Below are 16566 nucleotides of genomic sequence, written 5' to 3' on the forward strand. Positions count from 1 at the left end.
TGTATAAAATACGAAAATATGTAATCTACCAGTGGTTAAAATGAGATTAGAAATAAAACTGACAAATTCTATTCTTAATTGTTATTAAACATTTCCGAACACTTTTGTTTAAAAAAACAAACAAACAAACAAAAAAAACATACATGACATATTAATAAAAAAAACAAAAAAACAAACAAAACATAAAAAACTTTTTTTTTTTTTTTTTTTTACGAAAACACTTGTGAAGCAAAAAACACAAACAATGGCTTTCTTGGCTTTTTTTTTTTTTTTAACTTTTATTGTAATTTATTTTTTTTGCATATTGTGCGAGCTTGAAGAAGTTTGTGAACGTCTGCCAGAAGTTTTTTTTATTTTTTTTTCATCATAAGAAAGCCAAATTTGGGTGTGGATTTTGTGTCTTTGGCGGCGGCAAACGGGGCCAAAGGTGACATGGGAGTCACCTCGGCGGCGTTCAAAGAGTGAGGGGGGGGGGGGGGGGGTGTTCTCTGTCTTCTGCTTGGCTTGTCCGACTTCATGCATGCTGACAGGTGTATTGTTTCACAAGGGGTGGGGGGGTGGGGGTGGGGGCTCCAAGTGGAACGTCACTAAGCAACACTTAATTGGCTCCAATGTGGCAATGAAGACCACAATGAACAAGAAGCAGGAGAAGCTAATGAAAAATGCTTGGAATACATAATGAACTTTTTGCACCCCCCCAATCATCATACGCTATTAATTTAATTGCTCACAAAAGACTTTCATCGTTTAATTGACCTAGAAAAGGCGCCACCAATAAGAGCTGATGAAGCTGTAAGCCCCCCCCCCTTTCCTTCCTCCCTTTGGTCCGTTCCATCTTTCCCTCCTCCTCCTCCTCCTCCTCCTCCTCCTCCTCCTCGTCATTGACTCTCCCTCCCCATCTCCCTCCATGTTTCTTGCTCGTCTTGGCTGGGCCAGGATTCCTCTGGTGGCCCAATTACGGGATTGAGCAGGCAAATTGAGGCTGTTTAAAGCGACGTCTGCTGGGAAGACGAGCAGCTGCTACCAGCGACCAGGAGAGAGAGCGAGAGAGAGAGAAGCTGCTTGGACACGCCCAACAGACACACACAAAATATACACAGTGTTTCCCTAATTACATCTCGTCACCATGAGTTTCTTTTGTTTTTTTTTGAAATAGCGGCACACTCGGTATAGGGGTTAATGGCGTCCATTTTGGTAAACTGAATAAGTCAAATCCATTGGTCACACCTCCGCTGACGGCATATTTAATTTGGATGGAGTCAATTAGGCCCCGCTAAGCTCCATAGCCTGCTGGCTACCTCCTCCATTTTTGCACTAGTTTGCGTTCCCCCTTCCTGTGCCAGCAGTAATCCTATTACCACAAACACACACACACACATATGCACGTATACGTCCGCGCACACGCAAACATTTTATGTCTTTATATTTGGCAGACGCTCACGTGTGCTTTCTAAACACGAGACGACCCGAGCGACCGCGCGCTGTATACTGTACAGTACGTCCCGGAATGACGTGGGAGTCCATTTGGCCTGAGGACAAGTGAGGGAGGGAGGAAGGAAGGGACGGAGCGAGCGAGAGAGCGAGAGAGAGAAATAACTGCAAAAGTTGACCTACTGCGAAGAACTGCAAAGTGAGAGACCATTAGAAAGAGCGGTCATATTATGTGTGCCGATTTATGACATTTATTTGAAGAAATGTGCACACAAGCAGTGCTCGAAAAAAAATAAATAAGTTGGCTACTTTGGTAAGTTCGACACAAAAAATGTATGCCTCTAATAAACTCTAATTAATAATTTGAAAACCACATTAGCGATGCCCGGAACCAATCTTTCCGTGTTTCCAAAAGGGGAGGCGATTACTCAACAGAATAATTGATAGGATAATCAATTCTAAAAAGATTGGTGAGTGACAGCCCTACACGCAACTACATCACTTCCTTTAATAAGTCAACCAAGGACCCGGAATCTCATAAATAATCCTCAAATCACATTTGAAATAGAACAATTTTATACTTGTACACAGGCATACAACAATATCTTACAGTAGTTTTCATAAATAGAGCACCCTAAATCGCAGAAAATAATTCTCAAATCACATGTAGTATGCAGAATATCTTAACGTATTTTAAGTAGAACCAAAAAATATCAACTAAATCATTGAGGACCCCAAATGTCAACCTCAAATCTTGTAAGGGTCCTAAATCTCAGAAATCTTTAAATCATAAAGCAGTAATAAGGCATAAATAAGTAAATCAAGGACCGGAAATCTTGGAGCCTAAATCTGAGAAATCCTCAAGTAAACTCATAAATGTAATAATATAAAAAAGTAAATCAAGAACCATAAATTTCTGATCCACTCTCATAGGAGCGCAAATCTCATTAATAATCCTCCAATCACGTGCAATGTGCCCCCCCCCCCAAAAAAAAAAAAAAAACTCTTAAAGTATCCTAAACAGCCACAAAGACGTATCAACATCAAAATCAAGGGCCTATAATTTCCGAAATAATTCCCAAATCAAATTGTGTAGGGCCCTAAATCTTAATCTTCAAATTTTGTGTGCAATAAAGGCACAAGGATGCACATCATTAAGATAACATATTTCAAGTATCTTAAAGTATCTTAAATATAGTGAAAAAGTACAATCAATGGGTTCATCAAGGACCCTAAATCTCAGATATAATCATTCAATAATCTCATCAAACCCTAATCTCAGAAATAATCCTCAAATCTATTTTTTTTGTGTGCAAGTAGGACGGCCAGCAAACAGCAAACAATGGAAACGTACACGCGGATAAGATTGCAGACTTACGTTCGCCTCGCTGCTGCGATTGGTCGGCCCCGGGGTGGGGGCGGGGCTACATGTAGTGCCACTGACCTTCCATGCCCATGTTCATACTCATGCCGCCCATTGGTCCTGAGGAACAGCGCAATCAGACACGTCAATAGGACACAATGCAAACAAACAAAAAATAAAGTGTTGCAGTGTTATGACGTCATGCGACAACATACGCTATGATGACAATATTGCGGCGATGATGTCACGTCATGAATTTATGTAGCTGTATGACGTCATGCTATGATCTCACGTGATGACATCACTCTAATGCTGGTGAACACAGCATGCTAGCATGACGTGTTGCGATGACTTGCACATCATGTGCTATGACCTAGTGGACTACTGCCGTGTTGTCTAGCTACACACTATGACATCATGCTATTAACATAGCCAATGGTGTTAACATCTTGCCTTCCACTGGGTCACCATGTTATGACATCACACAATGACATCATGCCATTTTTGTCGCAGCTAGCACCATCTTCACAATGTAATCGGCGTTTTGTATATGATGCATGACGGCAGGTGAGAAGCGACAGAAAGACGACAAAAACGCCTCACCAGGTGGTCTGATTCCCATGTGCTGCTGGCCGTCCATGACGAAGCCCCCAATCGGCTGGCCATCTGGATTATAGGGAGCTCCTTGACTTACTGTGTGTGCGTATGGAGGAGATTGGGGAAGGGGGAGGAAATATTGCAGAAGGGGGGAGGGGGGGGCAGAGTGGTCAATTAGCACTTGTAATTAAGGCTCAGTGGCCGAAGCAGGATCATCTGTCGACCGCTGCACGCACGAGCGGGAGCAGGAGCGCCTGTTGTCTTGCAACGGACTTTTTACAACGCTAAGTTCCTCGTGGGTTGAACGCTTTCACAAGGTTTGACCAACACACACACACACACACACACACATACACATACACAATCCCCCTATTTAAAAAAATATATATATAAAGGCAGTAGTTCATTAAAAGACTTTTTGGACAGTGTGTGCATTAGCAGCCAGTCGCAATTAGTTCCAGTCTGCAGGATGGATGCAGACATGAGCAATCGCTGCAGGATAATCCATACATTGATTCCCGTCATAGAAAATGATGGAAGAAGCTTTTAGATGACTTTCAAGGAGAATTTTTCGATCACCTCACTAAAACCTTCAACCATAATGCCGTTTGGCCACGTTGCCAAAGATTCCAACATGTGGTTTTGTTATTCTTTTGACATTGAGCTCTTTTTGCTTTTTATTTTTTTTAAATACATCGCTGCCCTCTTTTGTTCTTGTTTTTTGCTGTCCTTTCTTTCTTTGACTGATGTTGTAGATTAAGTTCTAAAAGGTTTTTGTTGCTGCTTATTGCACTCTATTTTCCAGTTTCTCTAATCAGCTTTGTTTGTTTTGTTTTTTTTCTAACAGGTTCCAACAGGTGCCACTATTGTCTTTTGTTATTGTGTTTTGCTCTCTTTTCTTTCTTTATCTATTCTCGGGTTGCCCAGCCAGGTTGCAACAGGTGTTATTATTGTCCTTTGTTACCATTTTTTTTTTACACTCTTTCTTCTTCTTACTATTCCAAATAAACACAACAAGATTATTTTTGTTTGTTTGTTTGTGGAGCACATTTCTTTCCTAAGACTATTTTTGTCATGCTATGCTTGGGCATTGCTGCATTTTTAACGCAAACACCTGGCCGGAGAAGCCAAAGTGTGCGCGTCGTAAATCAGGGGGTCCGCACGGACGCGGGAGCGCTCTGAGAATAAGTGCAACCCGAGAGCGCTTGGCCCCATTGTGACGCCCTCATAGAAATCCACTTAGCTCCCACTGAGGCCGTCAGCGGGTCAACTGGAGCAGAAGCAAGATCTCGGCCCCTCTGGATGCCTTTGAACTTTACTGCGGCCCCTAATACCGCCCTGACCTCTCACCCCTATTACAGGTAATAAAGTTTACAGCAGTCCCAAACTAAGCCGTGTAAAAGGCGGGGGGGAATAACCTCCCACCTAAAAGGGCCACAAATGGGGACAAGCTGGCAGGGGCAGTGCAGAAAGGAGCCAAAAAGCCAAACAACTTGTTGGATGCATGAAAAGACTTGCCTGCGCGGTTCGACTGGTCGATCATGGGCTGCACTATTCTCCTTCTGGCGTTGATGAACCTGGAGGAGGACGAGAAAGGGAGCAGGAAGAGAGGGAAAAAAAAGAAGAGAGAAAACAAGATTAAAAGAGCTGCTAAAACGACCTTGAAAAGCTTGTAAGTCAAGATGATAACACATATTGCTATGCATGTAGGAAACAGTTAAAAAATGGGACTGTCAAGAAAAAGCAACAGGTGGCGCTATAACTCTTAAGCAATGGGGAAATGTGCGCAAAAGGGGAAAGCAACACATTTAGGAAGGGGGCTCAACCAATAGACTGATAGTGAAGTGGGGTTAATCTGGAGTCAAGGATTAACATATTGGGGCCTTTCAATTGACGCACGACAAACTTCAGATGTCTCACAGCCAGTCAGTGGAGACCATTTATAATATTGATCACATTATTTAAAAAAATAATAAATAAATAAAAAAATCAAGTTTTATTTTGTTTTTGGATTGCAAGTAACCCCGGAAAGCCTTTTGAATTTCACTAAATTATCCATAATTTCAAATTATCAGATTACACCGTTAATTAAATGGAAACATATTTAAAATAAACAAAACATAACTATTATTATATATTATCCTAAATTAACGTACGTATCTTACGTTTCTTAAATGTTGAAAAGTGTATAAAAAAAAAAAACATTTTCGTGAACTTTGGGGAGTAAATATGTGGACAAAAAGACAACATACGCAGAAAATTCCAGTTTTTATAAAAAAATAAAAAAAATACTATGACAAGAAACTTCCCTTTTAACCACGTGACTGCCATACCATCATGAATAAAAAAAATATTCTAATATAATTTTACTTATAGTAAAAGCGTTCAACTTTGAATCTGTTGTTTGTTCATTCTTAGCGCCTCTCTCTCACACACACGAACGCGCGCGCACACACACTCTGACCCGCTGTGACCCAACCCCTGGTGAATCGACCCTTTGACCAGTGCGATGACCCCGAGGAGAGCCCAGCCTCTCGGGGATTTGGGGACTTGATTTATGTGTTCCTGCTGTTGCCCCCAGCCGGACTCTTGCATTTCACGTCTTAAAAGGGGAGCATTAGCCAAAAGTAAGGGAAACAAAAGTCCCCCCACAAAAAGAGGAGCTTTTCAAGGGCCGGGGCCCCGGAGAGCAGCAAGAGGAGAGGAGCAAAACAAAAGGGACGCGTTTGACCCCTCATTACAGAAGGGACGTGTCTCATTTTGGATACAAAGTGCTGGCAAATTAACAGAAAAAAACAAACACGAGATGCGTAGCGCCATCGCCCCAAATAAGGAAGACAAACTTTTGCACAAATCTGCACTGTGAGTTATTGAGTTGAGTTATTAGAGTTTTGTGTTTTATGGCGAGCCATCAAGCTTGGGCGCCACGTTCCACCCACATGCAAAAACAAATCATTTGGCAATTTAGTGTCGCCAGTTCGTCTCGTCGACATCCTTCAACTTTGATAGCAGGCTGAAAAATGTTTAGGATATTTAATTTCTCTTTCATTGACCAACGGAAATCACCAAAAATGATTCTTAAATGACGGCTGCAAGCCAAAAATGAAAGACTTGGTGTCTTGAGACTTTTTTTGTGAGTCTACATTGTGAAGATGCGTACATTTCATGTTGCTTAAGTGAAATTCATTTTAGTGGCAGATTTTCAAATTCTTTCAGTAGGAGCGGTCAAATTCGACCCTAAAATGACCGCTTTAAACCAAAATGGATGACTTCCCGTGTCTTTTTTTTTTGGATGTCTATAAACTTTTTGGCTGCTCTATTATTGATGTGCCGACTACATTTCATTTTGCCAAATTCAACTGAATTTTCAAAATATTCTGGCAGGCAAGTTATGAATGAACCAAAATGGCAGACTTCATGCGTGTCTTTTAGGACATTGCTTTTTGAGACTTTTTTTTGGTGGGTCTACACACCCACCAAATTTCACGTAGTTGCATCAAAATGGCTGCTGGGGCTGAATTTTTCAAATATTCCGAAAAGTTTGACTTTGAATGACCATTTGAAATGATGCAAAATGGCTGCTTTAAACTTTTCAGACACGGCTTCTTGAAAGTTTTTTTGTGGGTCTACTTGTGATTGACAGATTCATGTTGTTTCATGAAACTGGCTTTGTTTTTTTTTTTCCAACTTTGTTGGACTAAAATGTGGGGAATTCTGTGTCTGTTTTGGGGGTGTGAGGACAGTGCGGGAGGAATGCGAGAATGCACTGACATGGCAGAACACCATCAAATGAGAGAACGTCTGGAGTTTTATCACCAACACCCCCCCACCCCCCACCCCTTCCACCAGCCCTCCGTGGCGTGGGCCTGTTTCGCTGGGGGAGATATGGGAGCGTTGAGGAGCATTCCTCTAACTCCTCTCCTTTGCGGGCCCTTTACAGAAGGTCAACCGTGGGCCAGCGCTGGCTAACTGTTGACCTCCTACCCCCCTCACACACCCCAGGCCCCCTTCCATAATATATTTTAAAGCCTCCTTTTTATATTCTCTCCTGCATCACATCCACAAACACGCTGATGCGAGATGCAAGACACACTTCTCAGAAAGTGTTTGTTCCGAGTAGATTGTGACCACCACATACAAAACAAGACAGAAAAAAACATTTTAGAGAGCAACATCACTACTGTACATACATTACGACATAAAAGTATTGCCTCCATTTAGAGAGAGTCAGTTGAAAATTGCGTTTATTATGCCTCATACTCCTTGCAACTACTACATTTCTTAAGAAAAAAAAAACTCTATAGAAAAAAGATGACAATGGTGAAGTATCACAATACCGCTAGTATCATGATACTTTACTAACAATACTGATATTGTCACAATATTTTGCCCAAGACAATATTTTGTCAAATATTCTGAAAGTATGGCAATAATTTGCCAACATACTTTTCCAATGATACTGACTGGATCACGACACTACCATGATGCTGTATCAACAATACCAGTCCACTTAAGTTTTTATGATTGAAATGACAGTCACATTTTGCTAACAATCTTGAAAGTATCGTGATACTTTGCACGTGATACTGACAGCATCGCTTTACTTTTCCAATGATACTGGTATCACAATATTGTTACCAAATAAACCATAGTGTCAGGATGTGTTAGCAATGATACTAATAACTTTTGTTTCCTATATCAATTTCATCACAATATTTTGCTAACAGTTCTGAACATATTCATCTACTATATATATATACTGTAGCATTCACTGTAATATGCCACAGTATCATGATACTGAAATTATTGATATTATTACCATGTTCTCACAACACTGCATTCAAAAGTGTTATTATTCACTAACTATACCGATGGCGAAGACATCACAATACTTTGCCAAATATACCAATATCACGATACGGTGAAAGATAACTACAGTATTGTGACACTTGACCTGTGATACATCATGATGTTTTAACAATTCTGAAAGTAAAACAATAGTTGAATAGTTGATATTTTTGCTAGCGTTACAAATGGTATCACGATACTTTACCTACAATACCAGTAGCACTGACCACCATTGCCAAAAGCATCCCGATACTTTGTCAATGATGCCAAAAACCTCACAATGCAGTGTTTAGAATACAGACAGACAAACAGATAATTGATTTTTTTTTTAAATGTGCACTCTTCCTACTGTACATACAAAACTTGATTAGAGAAAACACCTCGTTTAAGAGTGGACTGTTACGCCCATCATGTACGTATTTGCTTGCTGGGCCTGTTTTATCACTCCTTATCATGCCTCCCTTCTCTGGTGGAAAGTGGCAGTCCAGTTTCGACCCATACTGCACGACCCCCCCCCCCCCCCCCCCAACTCCCTCCTCCCGCCAGCTTCCTGTCCCCGACGTGCCCGTATCTGAGGCCAGATGCACCATGGGGCCTGGAACAAAGGAGAAAATGCCTCTCATAATAGCAGCCGGGGGAACGCGAGGCAGAATGGATGGAAAGAAGAAGGAGAGAGAGAGGAAAAAAAAGGAAAGCAGGCGCTCTCACTGCCAGCGTTAACAAGCCGAGCCGAATGAGAAGACGAGGAGTAAACGGCGAGCTCCCCTTCACCTTCGCACGACCCCCGAGCCACCATACATGCCCAGTGTTTACGGCCTCCCCCAAGGCAACACAATGAGGCTCACTATTCAATGGCGGCCACAATAGTCCGGCTATTTTGGCCCCAAAACGGGGCGAGAGGGGGGGTGACACACACACACGGGGTGACCTCATATAAAAATGAAGACCCGTAGCCTCGTCGTGGGAGCCAAGCGCCTGCAGTTGGGAGTCCCACCAGGGACACACGCACACACACACATGCCGTCCATGTGTTGCGCCACAACTGAGGACGCTATGCGGTCTTTGTTGATGCGCCTCCAGAATACAGAGAGACCTCAGTGCTTCAAGGCCTTCAAAGTGTGTACAAGTTGGAGGAGGACCAACATTTTCGGGCGGTGGGGGGCCTCAAAGCTGTGTTTCGGGGCGTATACGTCAAGAGTAACTCCACAAGTGTCTTTTACCTTTTTGGTACCAAAACAGTCCACAGGTTGTTTAATTTAACGTCCAGTTGAAATTTACTGTCCAAATAAAATAAACAAAAACAGCAACAACAACTTAATGCTAATCCATAATGGGAAACTCCACCTCGGGCTAATGAAGAGTATTAGTGTCCAGTGTTGTAATCCTTTAAAGCAGTTGTGTCCAAACTACGGCCTGGGGGCCATTTGCGGCCCGCCGTCCATTTTTCAGTGGCCCGCGACATATGCTGAAAATGGCATTTGACTCAGTTCAAATAAAATACACACAACAAAAATGTTTGGAGATGGTCAAAGTAAGAAGGGAGGGTATCGAAAAACAGGTGCCATTAAAGGTTATTTTAGTTAACTAAAACTAATGAAAAAACTAAAACTAGAATTCAAAAAACAATATTGTTACCGAAATAAAATAAAAACGAAAATAATCTTAAAAAAATTAAAACTAACTGAAACTACATTTTATGTTTACAAAACTAACTAAAACTAACTATAATTATAGCAGACGTCCTTCATTTTTGTCTTTGGTCATTAATTTAATGCATGAGCCTTTGGGGATGATTTTAAGTGTGATTTTTAGTAGATTTATTTTGATATAAACCGGAATAATGACGTTTGAAAGTATGTCACACAGAAGTGACGTCATCTAGCAGCAGCCAATAGAAAAGCACCTTCAGATGACGTCGCTCCCACTACTTGCTGTCGACTGAAGATGACATCACCTGTGCTGAGGAAGTAGGTAACGACCAATCATGGCTCAGTTTACTGACCATACCCAGAAAACAGGTGAGCCATGATTGGCCGTTACCTACTTCCTCAGCACAAGTGATGTCATCATCAGTCGACAGCAAGTAGAAGAAAAAATACTATTTAAATGTATTGTACATGAAAAAAATAATGAAGTTATCAAATTAATTCTGGACAAAATATTAACTCTTCATTGCTGAAAATTGTTTAATGAGTCAAGTATCTCTTTAAGCAATGGATATTTGAACACAAGCAGTGGAGCAATACACACATAAACATTACTGATGCATATATTCTTTATCCTCTGTGAAGAATGACTACTATTATCTCTATATCGACAAGTATTTTTAGTTTACAAAAGTGTCTTCAACGATGAATAATTTTTCTTTTACAAATTAATGAAACAAATGATTGAAATGAAATAAAAGTTTCCTATTATTTCCATTAGGGAGAAAAATGACTTTGGAATTTAAACAAATCAAATTGACTTTTGGAACTATTTCTTCATGATTGGTCCGCAAAGACACGTGGAATGTGACTGCCAAGCTAATGTCCTATTCTCATGACATCACACACATATACTCTACATCTCACAAATACACGCACGCGCACACACAGGTGTACGTGCGGCGCACGTGAAATGACCAATTAAAAGCAAGAAATTGTCTTTTTCATCAGCTGCCTCGGCGCTGTGACCGATCGGGAGGTAATTTAATAACGAGCTGGTGGAAAGATGCAGATTGGAGATACAAAAGGTTACGAGGCAAGCTCGCTCATTTAAATTCACCGTACAAAAACACATACACACACCTGCAGACAACTAGCAATATCACATTAGGAGAATGATACGCAAACACTAAGCAGGACTTATTTTGGCCTATTTGGGCGCACGCCAACAGAGGTGCACGATGCATATTAAAAATCTGGGAGAGTTGGAAATAACTGGCCCGCCACCGCGCACACGCTCCCGCCGGCTGCCACTCAAGGTGATTTAAGAGAGTAAAAAAAACAAAAAAAAACAAGGAGAAGGCGAGAACTCGGCATGGCCGCTTATCGGCTTGTCAGTGCGTGGATGACATCCATTGTTTGCTCCTCAAACCGCAATTAACGCCTCGCCCACATGTGCTTCCTGCACACACGCAAACTAACAGTAAACTGGTTAAACTTTTACTTGTGGGGGAAAAAAAAAGATGATTTATTCGCATAATAGCACTTTCACATGACAAGATTTAGTAGTAGAATTGAAACACGCACACAGTAAGAAAATAGCTCATCTGTCACACTTGATCAGCGACAAATATGAATTGACGGCAAAACACAAGGCTTTTGTTTGCGCTTGTACAATAATAGAATTCTCCATCAGGCACATAACGAGGTAAACAACAAGTTGACTTTCTTTTCATAAGTAACAACAAAGAAGATGGATGATATGATACCACTGAAAAGTGTCACAATATTTTGACCAATTTTTTTTGCCACCAATAGTGCCATGATACATTGCCATTCTATCACTAATATAGTAATGCAACACATCTACAGTACTGACAGTTTAGTATCATTCATACTGATAGTATCGCGGCACTTTAGCAATGATACAGTATCATGATACTTTACACCAAAGGTATCACAATACTTTGCCTATGATAAACACATTTCATCAACAATACAAAGGTGGAGGGGGAATCACAATATGTTGTCATCAATTTTTATCGTCTCCACAGATACTACCAGTATCACAATACTGTGATACTGGTAGTTTTATGATGCTCTGCACCAATACCGATAGCATTGCGATACCAAGAGTAACAAAGTATTTTTAAGTATTGAGATACTTTGCCTAAGATGGACAGACAAATGAAACTTTATATCAATACTTGCCACAAATTCTGATAGTATCACAACACGTACTTTGCACCAAATACTGATCGTATTGAGATATTTTGCCAAAAATACGACAGCATCACAATCCTTTAATGATACCAATAGTATCCAAAGACACCGATAGTATCATAAGAGTTTGCCAATGAGAGCATCGTATCAACATATTAGTATTGAGATACGTAGCAAACAGTATCACAAAGCCAACAATATCACCATGCATTAGCATTATGACGCGTTGCCAACAATACTATCCTGTATTATATTATACTGGAAGACCAAAAACGTCCGTGAGACTCACTTAGGCACACGCGCACATGCACGGCCATAAACCAAATAAACAGCGCTCATGTTTCTTTTGTGTCCGTTTGACAGACTGATTATCAACATGACAAGAGGTAATTTGCAAATTAGATTAGCAGCAACATAGTTTGAAAGCTGCACACTCACATTGGGAATTTTATTTTATTTTTTACCAAATTCTTCAGCTTGTGTCAATGTGCTCTTAAACATTGAGCTTCCCTTAATTCCCTTTTTTTATTTTTTTTTTATTTTAGTCTTATATCACAGAACACCACCTGAGAGGCTACACCTGCTTGTGAGTGATGTTGACAAAATCTGAAGAAAAAAAAAAATGAGACTAACATCCTGATGATGTGTGTATGTACAGTACAGCATGTGAATGACATCATGTTGTGAATTTGTTTTTGGAATTACCATGGTGACCAACTTGCTGGGCATTTGCCTAACTGCAATCAAGCAGCGTGTGCGTGTGCGTGTCACGCAAAGACGTGCTGACATTTGTGGGGCGTAGCGCTCATCCGTGCAGCTTCCTGTTTGTTTTCCGGAATATTCCTAACGAGCCGGACCTCGTCAGTTTTGTTGCCATTCTAAACACGTTAGCTGATTTTTGAGTATACAAAGCACAACCACAAACAAAAGAGACATTAAATTTGTCTTTAAAAAATGATGAATTACAAAAATAGATGAACACATTCATATAAGAAAAACTAAATACATATATTTGTGTTCACTAAGTGAATCTGGAGAGATAAACTCCAGAAGCAGGGCCCAGGCCTGCCTGGATCATTGCCCGCCCAAGAGAGGCCTCAGATCGGACACGAACGTCAATCACACCTCTTCTCACAGACACAAAGTACCAGTATGGACCTTTTTTCCCTCCTTCTTTCCTATTTCTTTCTTTTTTTTTTTGTCTAAAACATCAAACATGTTTGATACCACTTTTTTTTTTCTCATACCGATAGGAGTAAAAGTACTCAACTTGAGTAGTCACCGATACTGGTATCACTAGTACTTAAGATAAATATCTTCCAACTTCCTGAACTCATTTGCTCCCCCAAAAAAACGTATAAATATGTTCTATTTTAAATATTACCATGCTCCCAAAGACGTATTTATACGTTTTTTTTTAAATTTATTTTTTTTATGCTAGAGCATACAGAAGGCTTTGATGCAGCGTCTGAACTTATGAGAATGGTTGAAGAAATGGTAGTGATTACAAAACCGGCCAGCAGGTGGCAGCAGAGTATGAGAGATCAACCAGAGCCATATTTTCCCTACAGTTTAAAACAGATTTGTGAATAATGATGAAACTTTTCTAATGCTAATTGCTGCAAAACGGTTGGAAACTGATAGAAATATACTTTTTTTTTTTTTCTTCCCCCAATGAAAGAATCTGTTTTGGTAGGTTCCACGTTTTTTTTTTTAATACTAATAGAACACCATATTTTGTGGGCCTTGCAAGATCAGTCAAAATTCAGTAAAACAGTCTGATCATAAAATGGCCACAAGAGGGCGGTCGGACTGATATAAGCCAATGTCGCGAATACTGACACCTTGAAATAAGGCCTGATATCGGCCCTCGCCCATTCCTAGCGATTAACTCATTTTTACACTTGCATGACAGTTACATGCGCTAAAAAAACATCTTTGCCATTTAAGTCAAGATATTGTGTTTTGGCTTAATTTTGACGTTTAACTATAACCACTGCTTAAATTATTTTGACATGTTATACAAATTTTCATAATAGCAACAGTTTGACCCTAAAATGGATTACTTTAATTATTTCCTTAATTTTGTATATCCTATGGAGGAAAATTGCTTCCAGTGTGTCTCTTTAAGAAGCTGGTTGTCATGGACACGGTTATACACAAATACATGTCTGTGAATATGCGTGTGTGCGCGTGTGTGGTTGTCCAACTTGTCTTCCCGCTCTGTAAAACCAGTTTAGCATGAGCTTCACACCACTTTTAATGGATGCTGGACTTATGCACAAAAGCGCAACAGTGCACGGTGTGTGTGTTTTTAAATGTGAGTATGCATGTGCATGCATGTGGAGGGGGGAGGATTAGGTGACCCCCACAGCAGCTCTTACTTTAAAGCCCCTTTTAAATTTCACACTTTTCTTATGTTTCCACTTTCCACACACCGCATGCACGTAATCCTCCGCCCCCTGTTAGCAGGAGCCGAATCCGACAGTGTGTGCGTGTGCGTATGAGATATTGCTCACATGTCTAAACACAGCCAGCAAGGCCTCCTGGCTAATAACAGCCTGGCATTGCCCCAGCCAGGTGACCCCCGCCTCACCTCGCCACAAGTCTGCTCGTTAAAATGTGGCCACTTTTATGTGGGTGTGTTGATAGGTTTGCAGGTAACACACCCTGAAACCTCATCTATGACAAGCATGATGATCTGCGACAGTCAAATCGCCGGATGAATATTGGAAACATAACTCACAGCTTAACAGCGCGGTTATTAATAGTGCAAGAAAAAAAATGACAGTATTGCTATTAATACGCGTGCACGAATTGATATTCTTCACTTCATGGCCAGGCTGCGAGCCGGCGGGCTGGCTAGCGTGCCGTGAAGATGGAACAGATTTATGAGCAGTGAGGAGATGAATTCATAACACGCGCACACACACACTACAACGAATCATGATAATGGACAAAGTGGAATGACATGACTAAAGGTTTTGGGACGCTAGATTGAGATGACAAAAGTTCACGAGGGACGCCACTTGTGACTTCATAATAGACTTGTGTACGTGTGTTCTCGTTTTTCTATCTTTGTGTGGCCCACCTTTAATACGCGGACGGTCTTCCGAGAGTGGAAATTTTTAATGTTTCTCCCACAAAACATTGGACTGTGAGTGAGTGAGTGAGTAGGCCTCCTCTCATTCCAACACACACATATGGACACCCCCACACACACAAGAAAGACTGAACCCGATGACCGGACTCACCGGACCAGTTAAGCAGTCCTCGCACCGGTCTCGACAGACGAGTCCGTTCCACGGTTTGCCGCAATCATTGTTATTGTCGGGCAGATAGCGTCAGCCGGGCCGAGGGATTCCCCGGGAGCTGATGTCAAATCACGATAAGCCAGAAATCACGCTTGACTCTCTTTTTTTTTTTTTTTTTTTTTTAAATACCGTAAGATGATCACAGAAATGGAATAAAACCAGCTGCACTTTTCTCTTATGACATCCATCTTATTTTACAAGACAAGTACATACACTAAATGGGCAAAAGTATTGGGACAAGCTATAAAAAGGTGTGTTCAGATGAATTTGGTGATGACATAAAACTGAACATCATCAATATAAGTCACCTGACAGACATCCAAACAAATCAATCTGTTTTCTGCATCCACATGAAAAAAATGATTGTTTTCTTCATTGTATCCCATACATCAACTAGGAATGTAACGATAAGCGCAATATCGTGATATCCTGTTATTAAAACTGCCACAATATCGTCGACCACATGTTCACGATATTTAAATGCAACACATTTGTAAAAAAAAAAGTCAGGTTGATTTCCATTTGTGCAGTTCTAGCACCCTCTGGTGGCTAGTTTTTTTGTTTTTTTTTAGTGCAATTTAATTTTTATTAGAGATGTTTTGGCCCTTCTATGTTTAAAATCTACACTAATTGTCAGATAAAGGGGAACATAATATGCCTGTGAAGCAAGTCAATATGTGGAGGACCTCAATGTGTGCGTGCATTAATAATAATAATAATAATAATAATAATAATAATGTTATGGACAAAAGCACAAAATTGTGCTTTTTTTTTTAGTATGACCTCATTTTTTTACAATATTGTTACCTTTTTTAAAATATCGCTAACCTCCCCCATAATATCGTGATAATTATCATATTGTGAGCGCTATATCGTGATAATATCGTATCGTGACATTTGGATATCGTTACATCCCTAATGTCAACCCACTTAGTAACAGACAAAAAAAATGTAGCAAAGATGTGTGCGTTGTCTCTTAATGCTATTGTGTACACAAGAAATTGAAAGAGTCCGATTCTCTCCTTCCAGAAAGGCCGTGATGGGCCCCTCCCGCTTTTAAGTAGCCGCCGCTCGCTTTCTCCTGGCTTTTAAGATGTTGCTAAAAGCGGCCTTATTGACCAAACAATGGCTCAAACGCCGCCTT

The 16566-nt window shown here is 40.6% G+C and overlaps 1 protein-coding gene across 2 annotated transcripts in view; it reads right to left on the reverse strand.

Annotated features, from left to right (window-relative positions):
- The window catches only part of meis1b (Meis homeobox 1 b), a 201667-nt gene that overhangs the window by 3359 nt on the left and 181742 nt on the right, over positions 1-16566 (reverse strand). For both annotated transcript variants that reach the window (XM_077494845.1, XM_077494844.1), the window contains 3 exons: positions 4910-4968; positions 3398-3487; positions 2810-2914 (listed from right to left, as the gene is read on the reverse strand). In XM_077494845.1, the coding sequence (XP_077350971.1) occupies positions 2856-2914; positions 3398-3487; positions 4910-4968 (208 nt within the window). In that variant the 3' untranslated portion in view covers positions 2810-2855. The remainder of the gene's footprint in view (positions 1-2809; positions 2915-3397; positions 3488-4909; positions 4969-16566) is intronic.

Source organism: Festucalex cinctus, chromosome 14 (assembly GCF_051991245.1).
Source record: "Festucalex cinctus isolate MCC-2025b chromosome 14, RoL_Fcin_1.0, whole genome shotgun sequence".
NCBI lineage: Eukaryota > Metazoa > Chordata > Actinopteri > Syngnathiformes > Syngnathidae > Festucalex > Festucalex cinctus.